The sequence below is a fragment of the Lutra lutra genome, chromosome 4, assembly GCF_902655055.1.
Source record: "Lutra lutra chromosome 4, mLutLut1.2, whole genome shotgun sequence".
NCBI classification, from domain to species: Eukaryota; Metazoa; Chordata; class Mammalia; order Carnivora; family Mustelidae; genus Lutra; species Lutra lutra.
In genome coordinates, this window is record NC_062281.1 from 191,104,728 (window position 1) to 191,125,193 (window position 20,466).

Here is a 20,466-nt window from a genome sequence, read left to right on the forward strand (position 1 = left end):
CTTTAGAATTTCCTGCTTTTCTTCCTACTTCTGGCACTCCCCTTTCTCATTTCAATGTCCTGGTACAGGAGAAGCAATCAGAGAGCAAAATGATCCTATGTCCGCATCAAATTTATTAATTCAAGAATGTAGAAATGAAAATTATTTTCAAATAATTCTCACTCCAAATTCGAGAATATTAAGCAACCTAATTTTTAAACCTTCAGATCTTGAGGAAAAATTCAGGTTTTAATATGAATACTAAAATAGGAAGATGTTGCTAACAGTTATCCTATCAAACCGTTAAACCGAGCTCCTGGAAGAGCAATCTCTTGGCTGCCATGCGGTTTACAGGCACTGATGCTTGACTAACATGATTTATTTGGACTTTTACACAGCTGTGGACAGTTGAAGCAAATTTTGCCAGTGAGCTCAAGCACACCAACTAACCTTCATGCCTAAAGGTGAACAAAATTAAACTCCATTTTAAATACAATTTGAAAATATCCTACTCTCATCCCCACCAGTGCTTCTGAATCTGACACTACAATGCATCAGTTACTAGAATCCAGTATCTTTCTAGATGTTCAGACTGAAAACTAACCTCAACGGACACTAAGCAAATTCCAGTGGAAGAGCTAATGGAAAGCCATCTCACCTGCCTTCTGCGTTACTGTTGTCCCTTACTAAATTTCTTTTAAGTTTTTAAGTGTGGGGAGTGCTGGGGTGTGGCTAAAATTCTGGTCATTTGTCATTCCTAGGTTTTTTTTTTTTTTGAACTAGGGTATTTAAACACACCTCCTGTGAAAACAAAAGTGAACTCTCTGAGAGGTGGGCAGTCAACCCTGCGTCACATCCCTCTCTGCCAGTGCCAGGGACCCAAGAACAGGGTTAAAGACCTTGACAGGAAAGGTCTATCATTCACCCCACTCCACATTCACAGCCGACACTTACAAGGTACCCGGGCTTGACCAGGCTTAACTTCTGGAAATAGGTCCAGGAGTAAAACAACTGGTGAACATTTCATTAAAACTCCTGTCTTTGGTTCAAACTTGGGATAAAAGATAACTTTAGAAAAACGTTTACAGTTCAAAATATTTAGCATCAGAAAGTTGTACTTTTTAAACTCAGCAGCCTGAAGGCTTAAATTTTTAATATGCACGAGACTTGGAAATGTACAGATAAGAAAAATGGCCAGAAGTCTTTCCTGGTCCACCCAGTGCCACCAAAATGTGACACATCTTACCTGTTCAGCAGTGTAGTGTCAGATGAGACAACAAGTTGTATTTTGGTTTTGCGGGTTTTCTCTGCACTTCTAGGGTCATGTTTCACTAAAGTATTTAGCAGTAAGTTTACAGCCCAGTGAGCATAAAAGAGGACACAAACCAAATTTATATTTAAATTAAGTAGCGTGATTTAATTTAGCTGCTGCTTAATCCTGAATCCTCTTAAGTTAAAAAAAAAAACAAAAGTTATAATTAACTATTAAAGTTAATGGATTTAAACCTTCCAGAAAACATGAATCCAAAAGGAAATGTCCAACGGGTGATACAGGCCACGTATTTTATGGCCTTTCCTGTTTTAGTCTCAAACACTCTAAACATCAATGGAAAAAAAAATTTCTCTAGAGTTTTTCAATTTTATTCTAGAGCACAATTTTCTGGCCCGTTACTGGGTACGGTCTTCTAACAGGTACACAATTAACTCGTAGGTAGACAACACAATGGCAGTATTTGGTATCTGCCGGATGAGCTGGGCAAAGAGTCCTCTGTAAAAGGCAAGGTAACCTTCTTCCCGGAAGACCAGCCGAGCGGTCTGGACAAAAGACTTGTACTTGGTGCCTTCCTCCCGGAGCCGTGTCCTTATGACTTCTGCAGAGAGAAACACACACTTTATGTTACAAACCAACCGCATCGCCAAGCAATACAATGAGAGAATCAAAGCACACGGCTCTGTAACCGTCAATGTACATCTCTGGGTACTTGCCCCCGCAGCTCGACTTGGAGAGCCGACGTCCCTCAGACACAATAAGAGGCTGCGATCCTTTCAGAACAGTTCTTAATTCTGGGAAATGGTCAATTAGGGATATTACATGTACAGACAATACTACAAAATAAATTTTAAGGGATTGTAAAAGCTTACTTTGAATGGGACTTCATTTTAAGATTGTTTGTGGTTTTCTATTCCCAATTAAGTGAATGCCGTAATTTCACTGAAGGTGTAATTTGTATTAAGCATGGCAAATCATCAAAAAGATTCTTTTTATGTACTTGCCAACTTCTCCTACCAAAACCCTCCTCCACAGCTCTCTCCAGCTCAAAAGCTGCCTCCTGCGTTTTCAAACGTTTGCACACCTGGCCCTCCGTGCCGCAGGTGCCCCGCGGCCCGACACCTGTCACTGCTCAGCGCGCTGCCGTCTCCCCAGCCCACCGGGGGCCGCTCAAACTCTCGTCCCTCAGCCCCGGGAGGCCGTTTATTGCCCCGCACGTGACAGGGGCTCAATTACCTGCTTGGGAGTTGACCGCGTCCATCCGTCACAGCTGACAGTGCAGCAGGCTTTTGAAAACAAAACCTGTTTTTCTTGGTACAATAAACTAAGCTATTCTTTTTTAAAGTAGGTCAGTGGAACGTTAGGTCTCTGATTCCTTAAAAAACAGACTTAGCAAGAGTAGCCTCACTCAGCACTCCGTTCAAAGTGGAAGCTGAGGTTTTTGGGGGGAGGGGCTGGCTCCCATACCATTTTTTTAAATTGAGGAATTTTGAATAAATCCAGACTTTTGGCTTCCCTGAAAACACCCGAAGCTCTACAACAAGGGGCCCACACTCTGCACAGTACATATTGGCCCCAAGTAGCTGGAGCTGAGCAGAGGTGAGTGGCCGCCGCTCACATCACCTGCAGACAGCAGGAGCCGGTGTCACACGCGCTCCGTCACCTCAGGACCTGCGCGTGTCTGCGTGAGCGGCAGAGGTTGAGACGTAAGGACAATGACACAGACCTCACAGCTGTTTTCCTGTTCTGGAAGAAAAAGCAAAACATACCATGTGGATAAGCGATGCAGGAAGCACATCCCTTAGAAATCGCAGCAGCTGCCATAAGTCCAAAGAAACTTGTGGAATTTTTCTCAGTCCCATTTGTGGAGGTGGCTAGCGGAGCTTCTTTCAGATACTTCTTCAAACTTTCATAAATAGCAAAACAGATGATCGTTTCGGAAATTCCAGCGTACGAGGCCGTTAATCCCCTGTAGAAGCCACGGATGCCTTCGGTCTGGTAAACATGGCGCGCGCACTGCAGCGTGTTCGTCTGCTTGCAGCCTCTCACTCTGTGGAGATCAACGAAAAGCCGTTACGGGGCGCACTCAGGAGGAGCCTGGCTCCCGTATCGAGCTGAAGAAACGAGCGCTGAGCATAAAGAGAAATGAGACGGCAGGTGACACGTGTCTGCCCTGTCCTGTGTTCAGCTGAGCCCGGGGCCACCGGCTGGGACACGGGACGGGCCACAGAACAGAACGTGCATCCGTAGCAGGCGTCGCGGAAACTGACCGGCAGCCTCTGGCCTGATTTCGGAAGGAGCCGAACGCAGGAAGACATTCATCAAGGAGGAAAACGTAACTGCCGCACAGCCCGCATCTCTAAAAACAGAACAGACAAGCAGACCGGGATACCCTCGGGACTAGCACGGTTGTGCGGGCGGAAAGCTACCACGTGCCCGCCGGAAAGCGGGACGCAGCTGGACGTGGAGTGGCACCACACTCACGGCACAAACACACTTTCCGAAAATGCCGAAGGAAAAGCCTCACCGACGCCCCGACCGGGCAGTGAGCGCAAGGCCGCTTACACTAGCAAGCTTTCTTAACTCTAGTCTCCAGACGGTGTGTTTTGATTCCATTATTTCTAGATTTATGGAATAATAAACATCGAATAAACTACACAGTAACTAATACAAGGCTTCAGGCTCGCTGTCCCTGGCTCGTGACGGGAAGGATCCCGAACTGGCCGATGCAGAGGGAACCCCAGGGCCCAACAGCAAGCCCACTGGTCCCGTCACAGAGCCCTCCCTCGGGGCTGAAGCCCAGCGCGACCCCAGCTCCAACCCGTCCCAACAGGCTCTCCCTTCTTCACGGTGTCTTTCCAAGGCTCCTTCTCCACACCTGAGCCGGACAGGCCTTTCTACTAGAGATCCAACCTAGCCACGGCCTGGCTTGAAAGCCTCTGGTGGAGAGCTTCTCCGTTTGGGCACTACTGACACTTTCCACCAGATGGTTCTCTGCTGTGGAAGCTGTCCTTGCACTGCAACATGTTTGGGATTACCTGGCCTTCACCCACCAGACGCCAGAAACATCCCACCTAAGTTGGGACAACTGGAAAAGTCTCCAGACATTGTCAAATGTCCCCTGGGGGGAAGAGTGTTCCCCACTCTCACCCAAACCACGGCTCTAATGGCTCTCCATAGCCCTCAACCCTCAAATTAGAGCCCGAAGCCAAACACCAAGACCCTCCCAGGGTTTTGAAGGATGTGTCCCTCCACCCACGCACTTCTGCAGCCTTGGCTTTCTGCGATCCCCCTCCTCCAGCACGCACACACACACACAGCACACTCCAACCACGCTTCCCTGCCTTCTGGGCCCCAGAAACAGATGCTGCTTGTGTCTAGATTTTCCACATACTCTGTTCTCGGTCTGAAGCCCGTGCAGTGCACAGTCCCCCGCTCCCATTATTTTTCAGACAGTAGGGTGGACATCTCTGCCACAGGAGGCCCTCTTGTACCCGCCCTGCCTGGATGGCATCAGGGACCCTCGGGGGTCCTTAGCAGTTCTGGCCCCTATTTCATCAGCCTACAGTTCTCTTTATTTTCTGTGAAGCTGTGAGCTTCTGGAAGGCAGGGCCCATGGCATATTTCCTGCTGTTTCCCCAGTGACTAGCACACAGCAAGCATGCGACAAATACGTGTTGTTTCAAGACTGGGTAACAGAGCCCCCCAAACAAAACTTTAAAATGTCCTGAGCATTTGGGTGCCTGGGTGGCTCGGTTGGTTAAGCGTCTGACTCTTGATTTGGGCTCAGGTCATGATCTCTTAGCAGGGAGTCCGCTTGAGGATTCTCTCTCTCTCCCTCTGCCCTTACCCCCACTCACACACTTTTTCTCTAAAATAAAGAAAGAGGGGCGCCTGGGTGGCTCAGTGGGTTAAAGCCTCTGCCTTCGGCTCAGGTTATGATCCCAGGGCCCTGGGATTGAGCCCCACATCGGGCTCTCTGCTCAGCAGGGAGCTGTTTCCCCCTCTCTCTCTCTGCCTGCCTGCCTACTTGTGATCTGTCAAATAAATAAAAATAAAATCTTTAAAAAAAAAAATAAAGAAAGAAAACTTAAAAAAAAAAAAAAAAAGTAAAAAATACTATGTCCTGAGCATGGACCCTTATGAGGTAGATTTAAAAGAGTGCCTGTGCGGGCTCTTCGCTGACTTGCGCGCATACCTGCTGCTAAGGAGGAATGATTACCAGGATTGGAATGGGGAGTGATTACCAAAGGTTTCCAGGAGAGGATGCTGGTCAGAAGCCTGAAGGACAAGCAGGTGTTCTTGAGCGACAAGAGGGGGAGAGGGATTCCTGGTGAGGGACAGCACACTCAAGGAAATGGAAGCCTCAGGGCACAGGACAGTTTTAGAAAACTGCAAAGGACCTTGAATGTTAAGCCCAGGAGTTAGGATTTGACTGTCAGAGTAAGCAAGATTCATCGAAGCATTATGCGCTAGCGATCTGTCCAAAATTATGAGATCTGATGGATTCTAGAAGGTTCTTCCACACAGAACGGATTGGGGGGAAACATGGAATCTGAGACCAAGAGAAAAAACAAAGGCAGACCCGTAGCTACACGTCCGGAGGGGTATTCTTGCTGCTTCTCTCTCTCCTTTACAGGTTGCTAGATTTCGGCTGGACTAGCTGAAAGCCTCCAGTGCCCACCCGCATTTCCAGGCCACACCATTACACAAGGGTTCTTAGGACTCGATGACAGTGTCCCTTATCACCGTCACGTCTTTGATATTATGGGGGTTATTGGGCCATTGCTTGATCTTGTTATTTACTGTGTTAAACAAGCCTATGACTATATTGCATTTTAAAACAACACTGATAGGGGCGCCTGGGTGGCTCAGTGGATTAAAGCCTCTCTGCCTTCGGCTCAGGTCATGATCCCAGAGTTCTGGGATCGAGCCCCGAATCGGGCTCTCTGCTCGGCAGGGAGCCTGCTTCCTCCTCTCTCTCTCTCTGCCTGCCTCTCTGCCTACTTGTGATCTCTATCTGTCAAATAAAATAAAATCTTAAAAAACAAAAAATAAAAAAAAAAAAACAAAAAAACCCAACACTGATAACCGTACTTCAACAACCGGTTTCCACTGCTTTCAAAAATATTACTGTGAAAAGCCACGCAGAGGCTTCCCCAGACTGCCAAAGGCATCCACAGCATAAAAACGTTCAGAACCAAGGGCCTGAGTTTCAGGGCAGAAATCCAGTATCTGAGGACCTTGGAGATTAAAATGACCTTTTGCCATTCGACCCTCCCTGGCATCTTCCCACTTAAAAGAGAGGCCATCTGGAGGAGCCCACAGAGCTCCAGTTGCTGGTGGGGTCGGCCAAGACCAGAGACCCACCAACTATCCGAGAGAAGTCAGGAGCAGTCAGGAGGCGGGCAAACTTCCAGCCTCCCCCTGGGTGTTAACTTCTGTTGGCCCTCATCTCCCCACAGTGGCTGGCAGCACGTACCTCAAAACAAAAAGTGTTTCTACATATAGCTTATATTCAGGAGAAAAAAGGGATGGGGATGCTTAAGGGCTCTGTACACCTCATTCCACAACTGGAGCTGGGAGGAAGCAGCAAATCTCCATGAATATTAAGGAAGGAACAATTAACAACTTACTTCCGTTCTAGCTGCATCCGGGTTTTAACCATCCATATAGGATTCATTAAGGTATTTGTGACAAAAGCTGGAAGAAGAAGAAAAAAAAAAAGAAACAGAAAATGTCACTACTGAACACAGTGCAGGCTTATTAAAGCTATCTGTTTCATATGATAAACTTTGAGATCAGGATTTAAACGGCCTCACAGTAAAAATGGAGAGTAGGAAGCAGTTACAGCTCCAGACTGCAGACGGAAGGTGCAATCCCCTAAAATGTAACATCTATTGATATGCTGGACCTAAAAGATAGATCTCCATTTTCTAGAGCCCAGTCTAGTCTTTCTAACCTGTAGATGGTGCTGTTGGTATTTCTGTAAATGCAATTCCTATGATAAATATGAAAACTATTCTAAAACTCAATTTGTAAGCTTCAGGTCCAGAAACAATTTGTTTTAAAAAGTTGGTGATCTAATCCAAAAGGTTGCCTTATATCAAACTTAAAACAGAAGCCGCTAAATCTCCGAATTTACCGGAACTTGAACATACGCATCTTAGTAGCTCACTAATCATACCAGGAAATGGGAAGTTTTAAAGACTGAGCTGCTCACAGGAACCATTCTTCAAGTTTTCCTCATCTTAATGTTGCTCATTGTTCCAGACCAACCAGAAAGAGCGGTACGTGGCATCAGCCTGACACACAGTGAGCTCTGAACGCCTCCTCCCCTCCGCAGTCCTAAGCAGATTAACTGGGAACCCAGAGAGTGGCTTAGGGACTCCCTCCAGGCCTGCTTTATTTGCCAATGTTTCCTCTAGGTTAATTTTGCAAAAGGCACAAAACCAATGAATGGCTTAGAGCTTACGGCTCACTCGCTACGCCCTCACAAGTGAGGGCCGACCTGTTCGTTCCGTCACTCTGCATTTCCTCCTCAGAGCTCTGTGTTTGGCAGAAACTCCTTTCTTGTGTGAAGCAGCTTTGTATATAGATGCCATCTTCTACCTGGGGTCTAGTAATTGTGACCTGTAACTACTCAGATAGGATAAGAGAACTTTTATTTGGAGTCCCAGAGGCAGACAAAACCTTACAGGCTGGCAGGAGGCAGCGAAGTTCCGAGTGCCTGTTTAAGTTTTCCAGAATACTCTTCTATTTACTCGAGACATAAAATGGTACCTAGACAGACAGAGCCTTCTCTCAGCAACCTACAAGTCCATGGTTATTTCCCAAGTATTTCTGGGGGAACAAATCCTGTTATGAATTTTCTATAGTAAGTGGGGTGACTCCTGTACTACCTGATCTGGCACCAGCCCCCCTAAGATCTCCTCCACAGCCCCGAGCCCTCGTCACAGAACCCAGCTGGGGATACAAATGCCAGCTGTCCAGAGGGGACGCTGGACACCATGGAGAGTCACACACAAAAAGCTCCATCTTTAAAATAACTTAATGAAACAGAAAGACATGAAAACGCATTAATATTGCTTTAAAGGAAACATAACACTCACCAGCAGCATGCATGAGCACAGGCAAATTTTGAGGGAGAATAAAAGTTTTAATTGTCGAAGAAAATGGACCCGAGTTACAAACTATTCGCAAACATTCATGTTTTTATTAGTTCTGACATAAAGCGTCAGAAAAATGCTTTCAGATGCAGAAGAAGCAGAGAGCTAATTTCTAATTCCTGGAAGAAGCTGTTTGGCACAACTCCTGCTTTAGGAGAGCGAGAAACTCCTCTCCACTCGCTGGGGTCACATACCTGCGGAGCCGGCCGAGAGAACGTGCACGAGGCTGCTGTTAGGCACAAAGATGCCACTGAACTGCTCTTTGGCTTTGGAGTAACACGCGAAGTACACGGCCCTGTTTGAAGAGAGAGAGAGTGCTACAGACAGCGGCATGGCCCTATACACGTCTCTCCACAACCTCTGAAAAATTGAGGAAACTATGAGAAAAGAGGTTAACATGTAACCAAAAGCTTGACCTTGTCTGTAAGACCAAAAGCTGCTGCAGGCCCCTGCAGAAAGCTCCTGCCTGTCCCTCAGAACGTGTTCAGTGACGGGAGAAGCAGCCACGGTAACTGAGGAGGAGGAGACTTGGGTAATAAAATCCATATATCCGTATATTCTTCTTCGTTCCGGGTGTCAATTCTTTAAGCACCAAAATCTATACTGAAACTTTTAAAATTTGTAATACTTCTAAAATACACCACACCTGCCTCCTACCACAATGACTATATCATATATAATTTGGCCTTTTTTTTTTTTTTGATGACTCAGGATCATGAAGGGAACAACCATCGCACGCACATTTTCATATCAAGCTTCCACCAGTGAATACGCCTCGGCCTCCCCCACCCCTGCAGCTCCTGTAGGTGGAGTCTAGGCACCCCGCCCACGCCCTAGCTCTGGTCTGGTCTTTGTCTGCTTTCCTTCTTTTGACTTCTTTCTTACTGGGGCTGGGGGGTAGGTGCTGGTTCATACTTTCCCTGCTCCTTCACCAGCAACGCCAGGGGAAATGCCTCTTTATTTTGGCTGGCCAATACATCAATCACAGAATGTATTTTTCAACTTAGGCTCTGGACAACTTGTCATTACTGCCTTACGTAACAGTATTCTGCTTTCTCCGGGTCCCGACTGTTCTAAATGGGTGTGGCGGCCAGGAAGCTACATCAGATTCACAGGTGTCACCAAATGAGTACTGTCCACAAGGAGATACAACTCGGTTTTATTTACTACACATATGCAGTACGTCCGCCATCTATTATAATGCGGACCCCATATAATCTCACAGCCTAGTGCTTTTATTTTTAAATAGAGGAAACACATATGCTACAAAATTTTAAAGGAACAAAGGATTTACTAAGAATCTGAATTTTTACGACATCCTCAGGTGATCTGCGTATAAACTAGAGCACGGATCTGCAAGAATTCCAGGAAGCTTTTCGTCTTCACCTTATAGGAAACAACATTTTCATTTTTGTTACCAAGATTAATTCTCCTTTAAGTCTATCGGAGTATTACATAAAGTAATGTCAATATCCTACCCCTGCCACCTAGCTCCCCTCCCGGGACACAAATTTTGAGCAGCAGCTTCTTATCTACTTTTCAGAGATATATTACACACACACACTCTCACCTGTTCACTTTTATCAAACAGACTTTAAAGAGATACAGAAATAAGGGTGTTTTAAATAAAGTAAAGCCCAGAAGCCTTTAAAATTGCTTCAGATCAGTGCTACCGAGTGCATATGAATCACCTGCGGATCTTGCTGGAATGCGGGTTCTGATGTAGGTCTGGGGTACGGTCCAAGAGAGTCCAATTCTAACAAGCCCCGGGCGATGCCAATACTGCTGGCCACTGCTGCTATTTGAAACAGCAGGTGACTGTTTAGAAAAAGATTCCAGGAGATGCGAGTAGACGAATTTTCACTGAAGAATAAAAGAACTAGACTCTCTCTCTCACACACACACACCAAAAGACGCACCAGCAGTTTTCACTATTCCGTATGTCAAATGCATCTAGGCAAACGCCACAGAGAAAAGAAACCGGCCATCTAGCCGTACTGCACTTCAGTACAAAAGGAGTATTCTATATTCCATGTAGCGAGCCAGCTGAATGTTTAATGCTTACCTTGATGGCGCAACTCCAACCAAATTTGGACCCAAGCCTCTAAAAAGTGACTTTGGTCCCTCCTTCTCCAAGATTGACCTGAATAATAAGAGAAGATCTTTAAATTCCTTAGGCAGGGCCTATGCAAAACAGCAAGGCATCAGCCTTCACATCAGCTCTGTAAATATAGAACAGAATGTTTCCAAGACCCCAGACTCTTATCTGATTCTATTATATTACAGTACAGCATCAGAAGGCTGAAGCATACTGCTTTCATTACAGTGAAAAAAGCACGCTCTAAAGCACCAGTTTGGGGCGCCTGGGTGGCTCAGTGGGTTGGGCCTCTGCCTTTGGCTCAGGTCATGATCTCAGAGTCCTGGGATCGAGCCCCGCATCAGGCTCTCTGCTCTGCAGGGAGTCTGCTTCCCCCCACCACCCTGCCTGCCTCTCTGCCTACTTGTGATCTCTGTCTGTCAAATAAATGAATAAAATCTTTAAAAAAAAGAAAAAAGCACCAGTTTGACCTGTTTGCAAGAAGCCTTTTCCCTGGTTCACGAAGGACCTAGATGTTCGGGGTCTGCACCACATGCTAAAATCTCAGCGAGGCAGGACGAGCATGTGGCAAAAGCAGCTGGTCCAGGGAATCACGTCTTCATGGTAACAAAATTCACTGAGAAACAGGTTCTGAGATGTATTTGGATCATATTTCTTTTGGATTTACTCCTTATTTCTAATAGTCTTATCTTCCAGATCTTTTTTTTTTTTTAAAGATTTTATTTATCCATTTGACAGAGATTACAAGTAGGCAGAGAGGCAGGCAGAGAGAGAGAGAGAGAGAGAGAGAGGAAGCAGGCTCCCTGCTGAGCAGAGAGCCCAATGCGGGGCTCGATTCCAGGACCCTGGGATCATGACCTGAGCCGAAGGCAGAGGCTTTAACCTGCTGAGCCACCCAGGCGCCCCTATCTTCCAGATCTTTACTTAGTGTAGAAGGGCCCCAATCAGGGATCTACAGAATAGAAAGACCAAATGATTTTCAAGGGCTGGATGAATGTTTTTTAAAGCCATAACATAGTATCTCAAGTTCAAAGAGAAGACTGCTTCTTTTTAATTTCTCAAAATCATGGTAACAGAGATGCCTGCGTGGCTCAGTCAGTTAAGTGTCTCCCTTCAGCTCAGATCGTGATCCCAGGGTCCTGGGATCGAGTCCCAGGTAACATACACATACAAATTTACCATTTTAAAGTGCACAGTTACCATGTATGTATGTACCATGTATGTTACCATGATTGTTTTTGATTGATTGTTTTGATTTTTTTATTGTTACCATGATTGTTTTTTAAAAGATTGTTTGTTTGTTTAAAAAACAATCATGGTAACATACACATACAAATTTACCATTTTAAAGTACACAGTTCAGTGACATTAAGTAGTTCCACAATGTTGTGCCACCGTCACCATTCATCTCCTAAACTTCTTCATCTCCTTGAATTGCAATCATACCCATTAAATACGGACTCCCTATTACTCTCCCCACTCCCCCAACCCGTGGCAACCACCATTCTGCTTTCTGTCTCTATGAATTAGACTGCTTTAGGGACCTCAGAGGAGTGGAATTATTCAGTATTTGTCCTTTTGTGACTGGTTTATTTTACTCAGTGTAGTGTCATTAACGTTCATATAGGTTGCAGAATATGCCAGAATTTCCTTCTTTCTTTAAGGCTGAGTAATACCCCATTGTACATGGGCCACATGCTGTTTATCCATTTATCTGTTGGTAGATACTCGAGTTGCTTCCACTCTTGGCTACTGTGATTAATGCTGCTGTGAACATGAGTGTCCAAGTATCTGTTCAGGTCCTCAGTTTAAATTCTTAGGGGTACATGTCCAGAAGGGGAACTGCTGGATCATGAGTAATTTTTATGTATAATTTTTTGAGAATCTGCCATGCTATCTATCACAGCAGCTGTACCATTTTACATTCCCACTGACAATGGACAAGGGTTCCATTTTTTCCACACCCCTGCCAATGTGCTTTAAAAAAAAAAGTGTTAATATGTTTTTTCATTGAAAGTGATTGGGGGCAGGGAGATGCGTGGGTAGCTCAGTCAGTTAAACTTCTGCCTTTAGCTCAGGTCATGATCCCAGCATCCTGGGATTGAGCCCCCCATCAGGCTCCCTACTCAGCAGAGAATCTGCTTCTCCCTCTCCCGGAGTGAGTGAGTGAGTGAGTGAGTGTGTGTGCGCGCGCGCATGCACGCACACACGCAGAGGTGCTCTCTGTCAAATAAATAAATAAAATCTTCAAAAAAAAAAAAAAAAAGGGTGGGGCATCTGGGTGGCTCAGTGCATTGGGCCTCTCTGCCTTTGGCTCGTGTCATGATCCCAGGGTCCTGGGATGGAGCCCCGAATCTGGCTCTGCTCGGTGGGTTAAAGCCTCTGCCTTTGGCTCAGGTCGTGATCCCAGGGTCCTGGGATTGAGCCCCGCATTGGGCTTTCTTGTGATTTCTCTCTGTCAAATAAAATCTTTTTTTTTTTTTTAAAGATTTTTATTTATTTATTTGACAGACAGAGATGACAAGTAGGCAGAGAGGCAGGCAGGGAGAGAGCGGGAAGCAGGCTCCGCGCCGAGCAGAGAGCCCGATGCGGGGCTCGATCCCAGGACCCTGGGATCACAACCTGAGTGAGCCGAAGGCAGAGGCTTTAACCCACTGAGCCACCCAGGCGCCCCAGTTCATTACTTTTTAAAAGAATAGCTTTATTGTGTTGTTATTCACATACCATAAAATTTACCCTTTTAAAGTGCACAATTTAAAATTTTAAAGCGGGGCGCCTGGGTGGCTCAGTGGGTTGGGCCGCTGCCTTCGGCTCAGGTCATGATCTCGGGGTCCTGGGATCGAGTCCCACATCGGGCTCTCTGCTCAGCAGGAAGCCTGCTTCCCTCTCTCTCTCTCTCTCTGCCTTCCTCTCCGTCTACTTGTGATCTCTCTCTGTCAAATAAATGAATAAAATCTTTAAAAAAAATAAATAAAAAAAATAAAATTTTAAAGTGCAGTGGGTTTTAGTATAGTCGCAGAATTATGTAACCACAACCACTATCTAGTCCTAGAACATTTTCAGCACCCCAAGGAGACATGTACCCATCCATAGTCATTCCCAGTTCCCCCTCCCCAACCCTGGCAACTGCTGAACTACTCCATCTCCCCGTGGTTAGGAATGTTCTTCTCCTTGACGCTGTTGTAAATGGAATCAGTTTTTATTTATGTATTCAGATTGTTCATTGCTGCTGTGTAGAAATACAGTCGATGTTTGTGTATCAATCTTGTTCACTGCAACCTGCTGAACTTGTTTTTTCGTTACAGTAATTGTTCAGTGTGTTCCTTAGTATTTCTGTGTATGAGAGTGTGTTGTCTGAGTAAAGAGAGTTTTGCTGGGGCACCTGGGTGGCTCAGTCAGTTCAGCCTCCCACTCTTGATTTCAGTTCCTGTCTTGATCTCAGGGTCATGAGTTCAAATACCTTTTATTTCTTTTCTTTTATCGAATTGCTAGCCTGCCATTTTTGAGCATAGCTCTTACAGGTACAAATATTCTTTCATTTTCAGGCAATTCAGATATTTTATAAACATCCACAAATTTGAAGAAGAGAAGCTAAGATTCACATTTTTTAGTTTGTACAGTCAGGGACTCTAGACCATGAAAAATTACACTGACTTGAAAAAAGGAAAGAACAGGAAAGAAAACTATGAATGGATAAAAGCTGAACATTATCCAGCATGCCAGGGACCAAAACATCACCTTAAACTCTTCTGCACCAAAAATTTCAGCTTTGTTTCTAGAAACTTTTCCTCAATGGGAAAAGTGGAAGGTGGTAGAAATAAAATTGGCAAGGATTCACTTTACCAGTAGCTTTTCCGCAAAGTGGAAAACAATGTTTTATTTTACCTTCAGTGTCATAATGAAGGTAAATATTGTATAAATAAATTCTTCTGACAACAATACAATTATTAGTGAGCTAGATAAACTTAGAATGCTGTCAGATTGGACGGACTAATTACCAGGTGCAGAAAAATCTGCAGTAAGAGAAGGAAATGAAATTAGAGGGGACCTCAGTGTAATGTAAATTCCCTTGGATACCATGAAAATTAAGCCATTGAAAAGAATAAATTTAACCAACTTGAAGAGTCATTACATTGGAGTGGGAAAATAACTCTAAAGAATGTTCTACACAGTCCTTCCTTAGTCACCTTTTTATTTTTTTTAAGATTTTATTTATTTAGGGTCACCTGGGTGGCTCAGTGGGTTAAAGCCTCTGCCCTTAGCTCAGGTCATGATCTCAGGGTCCTGGGATCGAGTGCCGCATCGGGCTCTCCGCTCAGCAATAAGCCTGCTTCCCTTCCTCTCTCTGCCTGCCTCTCTGCCTACTTGTGATCTCTGTCAAATAAATAAATAAAATCTTAAAAAAAAAGTAATATAAAAAGTAATGAACTGCACCCTAGTTCCATCTGAATTGTTATTATAAAATATTAGGGAGACAATGGTCTTCTTTTCTCTTTCTCTTTTTATTTATTTATTTTTAAAGATTTTATTTATTTGACAGAGAGAGAGATCACAAGTAGGCAGAGAGGCAGGCAGAGAGAGAGAGGGGAGGAAGCAGGCTCCCTGCGAAGCAGAGCGCCCAACGCGGGGCTCAATCCCAGGACCCTGGGATCATGACCTGAGCTGAAGGCAGAGGCTTCAACCCACTGAGCCACCCAGGCGCCCCTCTCTTTCTCTTAAAAAAAAAAAAAAAAAAAAAAAAAAGATTTTATTTATTTACTTGGCAGAGAGAAAGCGAGAGAGGGAACATAAGCAGGGGGAGTGGGAGAGGGAGAGGGAGAAGTGGGCTTCCTGCTAAGCCCCAATGGGGGGCTCGATCCCAGGACCCTGAGATCATGACCTGAGCCTAAGGCAGACGCTTAATGACAGCCACCCTGGCGCCCTCTCTCTTTTTTTTAAACAATGGTCTTATTTTCTAATCATCCAGTGTTTTCCCTACTGGCAGTTATCATTCCAGGCCCTTTCCAGTGATCCCATGATGCACTGTTGTTTGGGTTACCCAGCCTGAACTCTCCGGCCCCCACCCCGAGCATCACATGAAGGGCCTCTGTCTGAGATATCACACAATTAGAGAACACATCTACTGTAAGTAGAGTGTACCTTTTTCTTTCTTTTTTTCTGTCATGGCATCTGGGGAATGTAAAAGCAAGGCATTTAAAATGAGACGTAGCTATGCAATGTAACATTACTTGGCAATAAAAAGGAAGGAAGTACTGATAAACACAAAAACAAGGATGACCTTCAAGAAACATTATACGAGAGGCGCCTGGGTGGCTCAGTGGGTTGAAGCCTCTGCCTTCAGCTCGGGTTAGGATCTCAGTGGCCTGGGATCGAGCCCCAAGTCGGGCTCTCTGCTCGGCGGGGAGCCTGCTTCCTCCTTGCTCTCTCTCTGCCTGCTTCTCTGCCCACTTGAGATCTCTGTCTGTCAAATAAATAAGATCTTAAAAAAAAAAAAAAAAAAAAGAAACATTACACAAAAGAAGCCAGACACAAGAGGCCCTATATTGTTGTTTCATGTTATTTCTTTTTTTTTTCTTTTTAAAGATTTTATTTATTTATTTGACAGACAGAGATCACAGGTAGGCAGAGAGGCAGGCAGAGAGAGAGGAAGGGAAGCAGTCTCCCTGCCTAGCAGAGAGCCCAATGTGGGGCTTGATCCCAGGACCCTGGGATCATGACCTGAACCGAAGGCAGAGGCTTAACCCACTAAGCCACCCAGGCGCCCCTGTTTCATGTTATTTCTATGAAATGTCCAGAGGAGACAAGTCTAGAGACAGAAAGTGTATTAGTGGATGGACGCCTAAGTTGGGGTGGGTGATGGGAGAATAACTGCAAATGGGTGAGAGGTTTCTTTTAGTAGGGATAAAAATGTTCTAAGATCAAATTAGTAGCGCTGGCCACACAAAACTGTGCACATACTAAAAAAGTTGAATGGTGGGGCGCCTGGGTGGCTCAGTGGGTTAAGCCGCTGCCTTCGGCTCAGGTCATGATCCCAGGTCCTAGGTTCGAGCCCCACATCGGGCTTTCTGCTCAGCAGGGAGCCTGCTTCCTCCTCTCTCTCTGCCTGCCTCTCTGCTTACTTGTGATTTCTCTCTGTCAAATAAATAAATAAAATCTTAAAAAAAAAAAAAAAAGTTGAATGGTATTCTTTAAATGGGTAAACCGTATGGTATGTGAATTACATCTTAATGTTAAACAAACCAAAAAACCACCCGGCAAGGAGAAAAGAAAGCGTCCTTGAATAAAGATCTAATAACAGAGCAGGGGTGCCTGGGTGGCTCAGTATGTTGCCTTTGGCTCAGTTCATGATTGCAGAGTCCTGGGATCGAGCCCTGCATCAAACTCCCTGCTCAGGGGAAGTGGGCTTCTCCTTCTGCCCCCTCCCCCCGTGCACACGCTCTCTTGCTCTCTCTCTCTCAAATAAATAAAAGGAATGAATATGGACTGTAGGGCTATTGTTAGAAAGCAATATATGAATACCGAATTTCTTGAATTTGAAAACCATACCGTGGCTTGAAAAGAATACCCTAGTTATTAGGAAATAAATGCCGAAGAACGGAGGTAAAGGGGCATAATGCGTGTAATCTATTTTCCAATGGTTCAGAGAAAAATATATATGTATACACAGAAAAAAACGAAAAAATATAAATGTGATGTTACAAAATGGTGGTCTGAGGTAAAGAATATAACCAAGTAATCTGTACCATTTCTGTAACTCTTCTGTTTGAAATTATTTCAAAGTAAAAAGTTCTTTAAAAATAAAAGGTTAGGTCATAGGTTATAAAAATAGTAAACTCATGACGACAGCCCACTAAGTCACAGAAGCAAGGGGTGGGGTAAAGACAATTCTTGGGTTTCTGTAAAACCTAACACGCCAACGGAAGTTCCTGCTCTTTGAGTGAACTTTCCTACTGGCTCAAACAAGCCACTCGACTCTTCCTAGGCAGGAGAATTTAGTGTTTTCAACTGCAAATACTTTACTTTCACTCTTGCTCAGAACAGGACTGGGCTTTCAAAAAGCCAAGCTCTCTGAACAAAAACCTCTCTCAAGTAACACCTTTAAGTGACCTACAACTTATAAGAGATATAAAAGATTTCAAATGGTCATTGTAGCCAAACATTTTTCAAGTTTAGATTCTGTCTGTGGTCCCATTACCGGACAGGGTGCAGAGCCAGGCACAGGAGGCAGTTCAGCATAATTAAGGGACTCTGGCTCCAGGAAGCCCCAAGCCTCTCATATATAATGCAGTGGGGAACTGGTGTCCTCAAGTGACTCAGGCCTTTTAAGAAATGCAGAAAGACGGTCTCCATAGCTACGCATACTAACAGTGGGCAAAAAGTCAAATCTGTTACATAATCCCAACTTCTAACCTATCTGGATGTTTACAAAATTCTTCTGGAACAATCAAGTTCCCACTATAAATGGTACGCTTCAGCTTCGTAACAAAGCATGTCAGGCTCCAGACTAATTTTCCCACAGTCGTATCGAGTTTAATTTAGAAAAGAAATGCAAAAGGAAATTAGGCTCTTGTTTGGAGCGTTTCATTCTCTTCGCTAGGTTTAATCACAATATGCAGACCGCAGACTAACTAATCCAAGACAAAGATCTCATCTGAACACAGTTTTTTTTTTTTTTTTAAGATTTTATTTATTTATTTGTCAGAGAGAGAGAGGAGTGAGAGCGAGCACAGGCAGACAGAGTGGCAGGCAGAGGCAGAGGGAGAAGCAGGCTCCCTGCCAAGCAAGGAGCCCGATGCAAGACTCGACCCCAGGACGCCAGGACCACGACGACCCGAGCCGAAGGCAGCCGCCCAACCAACTGAGCCACCCAGGTTTCCCGAACACAGTTTTTATAAGACAGAGACTAGCTCCCTAATATATTACTTTTCAGATTAAAAAAGTAGTTGAAAAAAACAAAAATAAGGTACCTGAGTAGTTTACAGAATAGCTCTGACAGAAAAAGATGAACTCTGAAGATTTTTTAAAGCACTCACCAGAGATAAACTGATGTATTAGTAATCCCTATGGCAAATCTAACAGTGAGAGCCTAAATATGCTAGCATCTTGCCTTTTTTGTTTTTCTTTTCTTTTCTTTTTTTTTTAAGATTTTTTTTTTTAAAGATTTTATTTATTTATTTGACAGAAATCACAAGTAGGCAGAGAGGCAGGCAGAGAGAGAGGAGGAAGCAGGCTCCCTGCTGAGCAGAGCAGGCTCCCTGCTGAGCAGAAAGCCCGACTCGGGGCTTGAACCCAGGACCTGGGATCATGACCTGAGCCGAAGGCAGCGGCTTAACCCACTGAGCCACCCAGGCGCCCTTTTTTTTTTTTTTTTTTTTAATTTGACAGAGAGAGATCATAAGCAGGCAGAGAGAGAGGAGAAAGCAGGTTCTCCACTGAGCAGAGAGCCCGATGCGGGGTTCGATCCCAGGACCCTGAGATCATGACCTGAGCCGAAGGCAGCGGCTTAACCCGCTGAGCCACCCAGGCGCCCCTTGTTTTTCTTTTTAAGTAACTATATTTGAAATGTAAAGGTTACCGGTGCTCCGGTAGAGGATAAATTTTTTTTTCCTAACAGCTTACCCTAACATGAGCCATGTGCAAACACTGATTTGCATTTTGAAAAATGTATTTCCTGTGAAGAAATTCTGTTGCCTGGTTGAGTCTTTTAAAGGAGTACTGCCTGAAAGATAAGACTTAGAAATAAGCTACTTAGTTTTAAGGGAATAACCGTTTTATTCACTTGGGTGTTTGGTAACTCAATGTCCTCTGAAACTGTGAACAGACAACCCTGATGTGCTTTGTGCTATAGAGAAAAGGCCTGATTCTTGTCCTCCTTTTGTCATTTACCAGATAAAAAGCCCTCTCTGGGGGCGCCTGGGTGGCTCAGTGGGTTAAAGCCTCTGCCTTGAGCTCAGGTCATGACCCCAGGGTCCCGCGATTGAGCCCTGCATTGGGCTCTCTGCTCAGCGGGGAGCCTGCTTCCCTCTCTCTCTGCCTGCCTCTCTGCCTACTTGTGATTTCTGTGAAATAAATAAAATCTTTAAAAAAAAAAAAAAAAAGCCCTCTCTGTAGATGCCCATTGCTGCCCTTGGCTCAGCCACGTTCATGGAAGGAGAAAGCCAGCTGGTAACCTACATTCGAGGGGAGGGCTTCAAGCAGGGTGATGGCAGAGAGAGAGGAGAACAGTGCCCTGCTGTGCCCTGTCACAGCACCCTGGAACCATGCTTCCCATGCTGGCGCTCTCCGCATTTAAGTGCTGAGTAACACGTTGCTTTTAGAATGCATAATAAGGAGACGTAGATTTCCCCTGCAGAGCAAGTACGCTTTCTTCAGATGAGAATTATGTAATAGGATAGTCGCCCTTTTTTGCCTTGGCCACCAAGAAACTCGGTTATAAATCTTATGTTTAAAAAGTGCAGGGGCGCCTGGGTGGCTCAGTGGGTTAAAGCCTCTGCCTTCGGTTCAGGTCATGATCCCAGAGTCCTGGGATCGAGCCCCACATCGGGCTCTCTGCTCGGCAGGGAGCCTGCTTCCTCCTCTCTCTCTCTCTGCCTGCCTCTCTGCCTGCTTGTGATTTCTGTCTGTCAAATAAATAAATAAAATATTAAAAAAAAATAATAAAAATAAAAAGTGCAGAAAGGGGGGCGCCTGCATTTCAGTGGGTTAAAGCCTCTGCCTTCGGCTGGGGTCATGATCCCAGGGTCCTGAGATAGAGCCCCACATCCGGCTCTCTGCTCTGCAGGGAGCCTGCTTCCTCCTCTCTCTCTCTGGCTGCCTCTCTGCCTACTTATGATCTCTATCTGTCAAACAAATAAAATCTTTTAAAAAAAAAAGTACAGAAAGTACATATTTTGACAGTGGCTAGCATTCATGATTTACATGGTGCGGTGTGTGTGCTGAACCTTTTATAT

General features: G+C 44.9%; 1 protein-coding gene across 2 annotated transcripts in view; it reads right to left on the reverse strand.

Moving 5' to 3' along the window:
• Positions 1-1,369: 1,369 nt before the first annotated feature.
• SLC25A33 (solute carrier family 25 member 33) overlaps positions 1,370-20,466 on the reverse strand; it is a 44,961-nt gene continuing 25,864 nt past the window's right edge. For both annotated transcript variants that reach the window (XM_047726935.1, XM_047726937.1), the window contains 5 exons: positions 10,484-10,561; positions 8,613-8,713; positions 6,886-6,952; positions 3,019-3,299; positions 1,370-1,850 (listed from right to left, as the gene is read on the reverse strand). In XM_047726935.1, coding sequence (XP_047582891.1) covers positions 1,648-1,850; positions 3,019-3,299; positions 6,886-6,952; positions 8,613-8,713; positions 10,484-10,561 — 730 coding nt within the window. In that variant the 3' untranslated portion in view covers positions 1,370-1,647. The remainder of the gene's footprint in view (positions 1,851-3,018; positions 3,300-6,885; positions 6,953-8,612; positions 8,714-10,483; positions 10,562-20,466) is intronic.